General features: G+C 51.5%; 1 protein-coding gene across 1 annotated transcript; it reads left to right on the top strand.

The window, feature by feature from the left end:
• The first annotated feature begins 4,454 nt into the window (after window positions 1-4,454).
• LOC105004672 (cathelicidin-6) lies at window positions 4,455-6,451 on the top strand. Its single transcript, XM_010862338.1, has 4 exons — window positions 4,455-4,735; window positions 5,367-5,474; window positions 5,616-5,687; window positions 6,272-6,451. Exons 1-4 carry the CDS (start codon window positions 4,535-4,537, stop codon window positions 6,365-6,367), a joined length of 477 nt encoding a protein of 158 aa, XP_010860640.1. The 5' UTR covers window positions 4,455-4,534; the 3' UTR covers window positions 6,368-6,451.
• The last annotated feature ends 3,165 nt before the right edge of the window (window positions 6,452-9,616 follow it).

The following is a 9,616-nucleotide window of genomic DNA, read 5'->3' as shown; positions in this document are numbered from 1 at the left end:
TCCACACAGTCACAGGCTTTGGCATAGTCAATAAAGCAGAAATAGATGTTTTTCTGGAACTCTCTTGCTTTTTTGATGATCCAGTGGATGTTGGCAATTTGATCTCTGGTTCCTCTGCCTTTTCTAAAACCAGCTTGAACATTGGGAAGTTCACGGTTCATATATTGCTGAAGCATGGCTTGGAGAATTTTGAGCATTACTTTGCTGGTGTGTGAGATGAGTGCAATTGTGCGGTAGTTTGAGCATTCTTTGGCATTACCTTTCTTTGGGATTCGAATGAAAACTGACCTTTTCCAGTCCTGTGGCCACTGCTGAGTTTTCCAAATTTGCTGGCATATTGAGTGCAGCACTTTCACAGCATCATCTTTTAGGGTTTGAAATAGCTCAACTGGAATTCCATCACCTCCACTAGCTTTGTTTGTAGTGATGCTTCCTAAGGCCCACTTGACTTCACATTCCAGGATGTCTGGCTTTAGGTGAGTGATCACACCATCGTGATTATCTGGGTCGTGAATGGTATAAAATTTGCACCATTAAATACAAGCATCTTGTCCATCAGGGTGAAGAGCTCTGCATGAGGGTGTGAGAGACAGAGTGACACACAGGTCCCATGTCTACTTGCCTGTGTGTTTCAGACACTGCCCATGTCCTGCCCACTCCCCACTTTCTAGTTGACCTTTGCTCTGGGGCAGACTGGAAGCACTGGGGAGCTTGCACCAAAGGAGTAGCTTCAACCAACCACTGGGGGGACATGATGGAAAAACACCTCCTCTTTCTTACTCCATGGGTGTCTCACTCCCGGAAGTGTCACACCTCTGCCTGAGGTCCCCAGCCTCAGGCCTGTCCTGTCCATTCAGTTTTACATCAGTGTTGACCATATGTCCCTTGCTATGGACCAGGCCCTCAACATGCATATGTGACCACTGATAGCAGAAACGAAATGATGCTAACAATTTTTCCATCTCGACCCGTGAAAAGGAGACAGAACTGGTCCCAGGCAATCATGCAGAGGCAGGAAAGCACAGGGGAGGCCTTCCCTGGTGACTCAGCAGTGAAGAATCTGCCTGCAATGCCGGAGACCCAGGAGCCACAGGTTCAATCCCTGGGTTGAGATGATTCCCTAGAGGAGGATATGGCAACCCACTCCAGTATTCTTGCCTGAGAAATCCCATGGACAGAGGAGCCTGGCAGGCTACAGTTCATGGGGTTGCAAAGAGTCGAACACGACTTAGCGAATAGACCACCACCACCAGGAGAGCACAGGGAGGTTTCCAGGTTACCAAACACCCAGGAACCATGTGTGTTGCTAATTATTTGACTCAGGGAAAAGATATAGCTTGACCAAGAGGCCAGTGGGGCAATATCTGGGCGGTGTAATAAGGTTGCACAAAATTCACTTCTCTTTCCTTCTCCAAGGCTGAGTGGTCAACCAGCATCTCCCATCCAGGCTGCTACCTTCCAAGGTGCCCTGGCCAAGGCTCCAAGGGTCCCACAGGGCAACTGAGTCCACAACCTCCCTGGGCCTCATGGCCACATGGTGCTTCCCTGGCATTGGTGGATTGGAATGTTCTTCTTGGCTTCAGCACTCCTCGGTCCCTTGGGCATAGTATTTCCCCCAGCTGTGCTCTCTTTTCCTCCCCACCTGGTGTTCAACCAGAGCACTGGGCAGGTAATCCTGGAGGTCAAATCAGAAGGGATGTCCTGGACTTCCCTGGTGGTCCTGTGGGTAAGAATCTGCCTGCCAATGCAGGGGATGTGGGTTGGATCCATGGTCCAGGAAGATCCCACACCAGGCAAGTAAGCCCTTGGGCCACAGCTACTGAGACCTCACTCTCTAGAGCCTGTGCTCCGCAACAAGAGAAGCCACCGTAACAAGAAGCCTGTGCACCGCAACTAGAAAGTAGCCCTTGGTCTATGCAACCAGACTAGCTGGTGGGTGGCAACGAAGACATGGTACAGCCAGAACTAACTAAATAAATAAAAAGCACATTTTACTAAAAAAGCAAAACAGAAGAAGGGATGTCCTGAAGGCTTTGGGAGTCAAGAGGAGGAGGTACCACTTTTGGTTAAGGTCAGGGAAAATTTTGCAAGGTGGCATGTCAGGGCAAGCAGAGGCACCAGCTGCAGAGATGGGGGCCAAGCAGGAGGCTCTGAGATGGCTTGTGGTTGGAGTGGTCAAGGCAGCTTGAGACCTGCCCCGCAGGGCCGGGGTGTGGACACTGAGGAGATCCAGACCCTGCTGTCAGGCGGGGGTCTGTGTGCTCTGAAGGCGGAGGGTGAAGTGATCAAATCAGCACTCTGTCTTGGCATCTAGAAATGGTGTGAAGGGTGGACAGTGGTCTGGAGAGAGCCTGAAAATCAGGAAACATGGAGTCTGGAGGTTGTGGCGTCACTGAGAGGAGAGGAGAGGAGATGGGGGTCGGCCCAGGGCAGGGGTGGCGGGAGGTCAGGGGAGTGTCCTCAGAAGGAAGAAGGAACAGGTGGGGCTCCCAGGCTTCTAGCTCAGGGCTCCTTCGGCAGCACCCAGCCAACGGCCCAGTGAGGACCACCAGGGCGTTCATCGGAGTCTTGAACCCAGAGGCACAGTCCAGTATGTGTGTGATGGGCACTGTTGTCTTGAGAAGTGTGGTCCCCAGAAACGTGTGACGACGGGGAGGAGGAGCAGCCCGGATGCTCCTGAGCCAGCCCTGCCTCCTAAGAGGAGAGTCCTTGGAGGAGACTCAGCAGGAGCCCCCAGGGAGGAGGAGGGGACCCAGGAGGGCAGGGACAGGGAAGATTGGCAGAGAGCATATTCAGGTAGACAGAGTGTTTCCCCAGCACCTGTGAAGATAAAGAGGTTGAGTGTAGCAACAGGCCACAACTGCTGACATCTTTAGTGTGAGGAAGTCAGAGAAGAGTAGGAGAGGGGACAGGTGAAGCCGACCCCCTGACAGGCTGAGGGTTGCGGAGAGACAAGGATGGTCTGACCATGTGACTGCGTGAGGACAAGCTGGATGGGTGAGACTGTAGAAGGGATTGGAGCTGTCATCCACTCATCCAACTTTACCTGTGTGCCTACTGGGTGCCTAGAGGAGGGGTTGTTGTTCAGTTACTCAGTTGCATCCTACTCTTTGCGACCCCATGGACGCCAGGCTTCCCTGTCCTTCACTATCTCCCAGAGCTTGCTCAAACTCATGTCCATTGAGTCGGTGGTGCCATCCAGCCATCTTGTCCTCTGTTGTCCCCTTCTCCTCCTGCCTTCAATCTTTCCCAGCATCAATGTCTTTTCCAATGAGTCTGCTCTTTGCATCAGGTGACCAAAATATTGGAGCTTCAGCTTCAGCATCAGTTCTTCCAATGAATATTCAGGGCTGATTTCCTTTAGGATTGACTGGTTTGATCTCCTTTCAGTCCAAGGGACTCTCAAGAGTCTTCTCCAACACCACAGTTCGAAAGCATCAATTCTTTGGTGCTCAGCCTTCTTTATGGTCCGACTTTCACATCCTTACATGACTACTGGAAAAACCATGGCTTTGACTAGACATTACTAAAGTAACGTCTCTGCTTTTAAATATGCTATGTAGATTTGTCATAGCTTTTCTTCCAAGGAGCAAGCGTCTTTTAATTTCATGGTCACAGTCACCATTCACAGTGATTTTGGAGCCCAAGAAAATAAAGTCTGTCAATGTTTCCATTGTTTCCCCATCTATTTGCCATGAAGTGATGTGACCAGATACCATGATCTTAGTTTTTTGAATGTTGAGTTTTAAACCTGCTTTTCACTCTCCTCTTTACTTTCATCAAGGGGCTGTTTAGTTCCTCTTCGCTTCCTGCCGTAAGGGTGGTGTCATTTGCATATCTGAGGTTACTGATATTTCTCCTGACAATCTTGATTCTAGCTTGTGCTTTATCTGGCCCAGTGTTTTGAATGATGTACTCTGCATATAAGTTATATAAGCTGGGTGACAATATACAGCCTGGATGTACTCCTTTCCTAATTTGGAATCAGCCCATTGTTCTATGTCCAGTTCTAACTGTTGCTTTTTGACCTGCATACAGATTTCTCAGGAGGCAGGCCAGGTGGTCTGGTATTCCCATCTCTTGAAGAATTTTCCACAGTTTGTTATGGTCCACACAGTCAAAAAGTCTTTAATGTAGTCAATGAAGCAGGTTGAATAGCAAATACACTCCTTTACACTGAATCCTGAGGTGTGGAGGCAGAGGGGATGTAGATAGTGCCTGGCCCCTCCATCTTCTGGAGGACTCAATCCTCTTGAGCAAGACTGCCTGTGACACTCCCTGTGGGGTCCAGGAAAGGCCAAGAAGTTGTCAAGGAGATGGAGAAACCATTTCTTCACCTTGCACAGGAGCCTCCCTGCCCACTGTTCAGAAACCCCATGAGGCGACAGCAGGGGCTGAGGCAAGTCCACCTCACATCCTGGGAGGAGGGCAGGGACGGGGCTAGTCAGGAAGACTCCTGGTAGAGCCTTTGCATTAGGCCCAGGCTTAGCATAAAGGCAGATCCTGCAGTCTGGGAGGTGGCAAACTGGGGACCATGGAGACCCAGAGGGCCAGCCTCTCCCTGGGACGGTGGTCACTGTGGCTACTGCTGCTGGGACTAGCACTGCCCTCGGCCAGCGCCCAGGCCCTCAGGTACAGGGAGGCCGTGCTTCGTGCCGTGGATCAGTTCAATGAGCGGTCCTCAGAAGCTAATCTCTACCGCCTCCTGGAGCTAGACCCACCTCTCAAGGAGGACGTGAGTTGGGGAGGGGGCTGGGAAGGGGATCTGTCTCCTGACATCCTTGGCCACACTGTCGCCCCTTCGCTCAGGCTGGTTCTCTTGTCAGGAAGGCACTTTTCCCACTACGTGGGTTCCCACCTCTTCCAGGAAACCTTCCCAGACCTGGGTCATCTCCCAGCACCAGGCTTCCTGCCTTAGCATCTCTGCTGTGGGAACAGGCGCCCTGCACACCTGGCTCAGACTCCCTGGACTTCTGGGAGCTCCAGGGATGGGGGGGTTCACAGGCTCTGTGAGGTGACTTCCCTGCTAATGTCCTCTCTGCACCTCGGTGTCTCTCTGCCAGGAGGAGCTCTGTCAGCCTGGAGGCTCCAGTGACAAGGGCTCTCCCTTCAGGCGGCCCTGACCTCCCTCAGCCCCTGTGAGGGGAGGCGCTGCCATCAGAGCTGCTGTGAGGGCCGCTCCTGCTCTCTGTGTGCCCGTGAGGCCGGGCACGGGCTCTGTCCCCTCCCCTGTGCTGCCGGCACCAAGCCAAGGGCTGGACACACAGGGGGCTGGAGAGGCTGCCATCCGGGTTGGGGGCAGGGAGACAGATCAGAGAAGGAAACATGAGCCCGAGCCCAGTCTCCCCATTTTATTCCTGGATCAGGATGAGAACCCAAACATCCCGAAGCCTGTGAGCTTCAGGGTGAAGGAGACTGTATGCCCCAGGACGAGCCAGCAGCCCGCAGAGCAGTGTGACTTCAAGGAGAATGGGGTGAGCCTGGGGGCTGGGAGCACGGGTGAATGCTTCCCAAGCTGCTGAACAAGGGGTTTCAAGGAGATTTTTAGTCCCTGGGTGGAGCCTGGGAGGTTATGGCCTGGGGATTCCAGTTTGCCCTCCAGCCTCTCCTTCCAGCTGGTGAAGCAATGTGTAGGGACAGTCACTCTGGATGCGGTGAAAGGCAAAATGAACGTCACCTGCAAGGAGGTGAGTGGCCCCTTCTGTCCTGCAGGAACCGCTAGGGTGATGGGTTGTGGAACATTCTTAGGACCAAAGACCCCCCTCCCCCATCCAGGGCAGAGGAGGGCCCTCCTACCCTGGCTGCTCCCTCCCGCAAGCCCCAGGTCTCCAGCACTGGTTCTGTGTCTCTTAGAGCAATGGTTCTCTAATGGGGTCCCCACCTAGGAACTGACAGAGATGCAGATTCTCAGCCCCACTCAGACGTCTGGGGTGGGGTGCAGTCATTTGTCTTTTCACGAGGCCTCCAGGAGATTCTGATGGTTTGAGAGGCACTGACTCAAGTAATGATCTTTTAGCCCCAGCTCGCTTCCATCTTTGCTGGGATGGGCTTGTGACCCTGGTAAGCCCCTTGTCACCTGAGGGCCTCAGTTTGCTCTTCTGTCTATAGGTGTAGGGATTCAACCTTGTGCTTCAAAGGTTGCCGCCAAAGGGCATGCTGGGGCTGCAAATCTCCTGGTGTGGGCCTTGGAGCCCGTGTATAGGTGCAGATGGGTCTGGTCTTACTCCTGGTTCCCTTTCCCACAAGTAACCTGGTTCTTCCTGGTTCATAGTTGCAGAGTGTTGGAAGATTTAAACGATTTCGTAAGAAGTTTAAGAAACTCTTTAAGAAACTTTCTCCAGTCATTCCGCTACTCCGTTTGGGGTAAATTGTGAGCCCATGGAAGAATCCTGTGTGTGTCCTCCCTGGCTCAGGCTTTTGGATTCTGAGAAAGTAAAGTCTTCTGAAAACAGCTTCCTCCAAGCTTTAATTTCACTTGTCTCCTCTCACTTAGTGGGACCAAATCTTTACTTCTGGGAACCCTCCTATGTGTGTGTGTATGTGTGTCTGTGAAAGTGTTTTGGTGTGTGCGTGATCACAAATGCACAGTACAGAAGTGGTTGTTATTTCCAGAAGGGGATGGGGCGGGGCAGGCAGCAGGGCTAAGAGATCCAGGACAGCATCTTTATTCTCAGGTCCCTCCATGACCCGAACCCGACCATGAACATGCGTATGTGAACACTGATTACAGCAACAAAAAATGAATGTATTTCATCTCAGACCTGGAGGAGGGAGATGTAATTGGCCCCTGTCTGGGAGGTCAGCAGGCCTTGTCAGTGAGTCAAGTACAGGGCCTGATATGGAGAAGGACCCAAGGTGTCCAGGGTGGTGGTACAACAGGTGGGAGGGTTGGGGCTGTGCTGTAAGCCCAGGAGAATCAAGGATTTTACAAAGTGGTCAGAGTAGCACAGGAGTCAAAGAGGTCCAGGGAGCTGACATATTGCATGTACATAGGAATTGTGCACTAACAATAAATGCACAACTTATGGAGTTTTTTTGTTTGTTTGTTTTATTTTTAAACTTTACAAAATTGTATTAGTTTTGCCAAATATCAAAATGAATCCGCCACAGGTATACATGTGTTCCCCATCCTGAACCCTCCTCCCTCCTCCCTCCACATACCATCCCTCTGGGTCGTCCCAGTGCACTAGCCCCAAGCATCCAGTATCATGCATTGAACCTGGACTGGCAACTCATTTCATACATGATATTTTACATGTTTCAATGCCATTCTCCCAAATCTTCCCACCCTCTCCCTCTCCCACAGAGTCCATAAGACTGTTGCTATACAAGTACATGTGTGTAATGCACCGAAGGGCTTCCCTGGTGGCTCAGTGGTAAAAAATCTGCCTGTCAATTCAAGAGATGTGAGTTTGATCCCTGGATCAGGAAGATCCCCTGGAGGAGGAAATGGCAGCCCACTCTCATATTCTTGCCCAGAAAATCCCATGGACGGAGGAACCTGGCCGGCTACAGTCCACACGGTTGTAAAAGAGCCATACACATCTTAGTGACTAAGCAACACAATAACATTGTGCCTAGAAATCTCTTTATCCCCCTTCTAGTTGCTTCCCCATCTCCATAACCATGGCCCTGACTTTGGAACACTTAGGTCAGTGTAACTAGGATTTGAAATTCATAGAAAATTATATTGTAGCATATATAGTCTCATTTGCACAATTTTTTCATGCAACATGCTTGTGAGAACTCATGTTTTTGCATGTAATTATAGTTGGGGAATTTTTTATTGCTGACTTAGTATTCTGGGCTCCCCTGGTGGCTCAGTTGGTAAAGAATCCATCTGCAAAGCAGGAGACCCAGGTCCGATCCCTGGGTGGGGAAGATCCCCTGGAGAAGGAAATGGCAACCCACTCCAGCATTCCTGCCTGGAAAATCCCATGGACAGAGGAGCATGGCGGGCTACAGTCTATGGGGTCGCAAAAAGCTGGACAAGACTTAGCGGCTAAACCACTACCACCTAGTATTCCACTGTATGAATATACCAAATATATTTACTTTCACTACTGAGAAATATTTGTGGAGTTTATACATCATTGGTTTTAAATGGTTGCACTCTAGGGCACAGAATGGACATAGCATTCCCAGTCACACATGTCTGGAAGGTTTTCAGTTCCCAGGCTAAAAGAAGATGCAGGAGACATCTTGGTTCCTTTGTCCTCTGCCATGTGAGTGAACATCCATGAGGGAGGCTTCTGAAGAGTGGGACTTCTGGGTGGACCCCGATAATGTATTGTGCTGTGCGGGATTTCTCCTAGTGACCATGTTGAGGGGTAGTATGGAGTGGGCAGCTGCTCTTTTCCCCAGGAGTTGGAGAAGGCTCTCTGGAAACTGACCCTTCTGACCCTCAGCTTCAAGCTCAGAGGGGGAAAATTTCTCCATGGAGGAGAGGAGGGCCTTCTGTGCATTTTACAGACAAGGAGAAGAAAGGGCAGCTGTTGAGAATCAGCTTTACGTTCACACCACTGGTCAGCAGGTTGGGCAGAGGGAGGGATGGGAAGTCAAGGCGCTCAGCCTTGGCCTTGCTCATTCTCTTCACGACTTTGTTCTCTTTGACGGGAGGCCTTGGGCTCTGGGCTGGAATGAGGACATATATAAACACAGATGAGGCTGTGCTTTGTCCAGTTAGGGTTTAAGTGCAGAGCATGATGGGAAAAGATATCTGGCTCAACCAGACTGGGAGGGGAGATAGAGGAGGACTGGGAAATGTGGGCGCCCCAGGGTGGGGACGAGGTAGTGACAACAGTCTTGCAGCAACCTCTGCCAGGACCTGTGCTCCCATCACTGGGCTGGTGATCCTCTATTGGGTTAGGAGGGGGCGTGGGCAGAGATCCCAGGGTCTGGTCCGACCGTCTCAGGGCACAGCTGCTGCAGCCACAGAGGTCCTCGCATGCCTGAGGCTGCTCCTCTGCGCCCTCCTTTCCCTCTCCCCCTGCTTCTCTCTCTCTAAGCAAGAGCCTGCAGAGAGAACTGCAGGAAAATGGAGCCACAGGGGTTTCTCAGTTGTGTCTGGGGCCATGTGAATTGGGTTCACTCTCACTCGCTGCTGAGAGTTCCACCAGAGCAGAATATTTGCAAGGAAGTCACAGCTGGTGAGAGGCAAACCAAGGATTCAAACTCCTGTCTGCCTGACTCCAGTGTCTAAGGACCTGGGTAGCTTCTGGGGGCAGCTTCTGGCCCCGCTGATATTAACAGCTTTTATGGAGCATCGGTTATGGGCCAGGTGCTCCCAAGTTCTCTTCCAAGGTGGACTCCTTTATCAGACCTCGTCCCTGAGCAGCCACCTGTCCCCATGTAAAGATGGGGAAGGGGACTTCAGTGCTAAGGTTTAGGAAATGCAATGATGCAGAGGCAGGAAAGCACAGGGAGAGTGCCAGACACCAGTAACCACGCGTGTTGCTGATTATTTTCTAATATCAGATCAGATCAGATCAGTCGCTCAGTCGTGTCCGACTCTTTGCAACCCCATGAATCGCAGCACGCCAGGCCTCCCTGTCCATCACCAACTCCCGGAGTTCACCCAGACTCACGTCCATCGAGTCAGTGATGCCATCCAGCC

Source organism: Bison bison, unplaced genomic scaffold (genome assembly GCF_000754665.1).
Source record: "Bison bison bison isolate TAMUID 2011002044 unplaced genomic scaffold, Bison_UMD1.0 scf7180017864482, whole genome shotgun sequence".
Lineage (NCBI taxonomy): Eukaryota > Metazoa > Chordata > Mammalia > Artiodactyla > Bovidae > Bison > Bison bison.
This window is presented reverse-complemented; position numbering and strand designations above follow the sequence as displayed.

Coding starts and splice junctions, on each gene's coding strand:
- LOC105004672 (XM_010862338.1), top strand. CDS start 4,535: ATGGAGACCCAGAGGGCCAGCCTCTCCCTGGGACGGTGGTCACTGTGG. Junction 4,736..5,366: donor ACCCACCTCTCAAGGAGGAC/GTGAGTTGGGGA, acceptor TTCCTGGATCAG/GATGAGAACCCAAACATCCC. Junction 5,475..5,615: donor GTGACTTCAAGGAGAATGGG/GTGAGCCTGGGG, acceptor CTCTCCTTCCAG/CTGGTGAAGCAATGTGTAGG.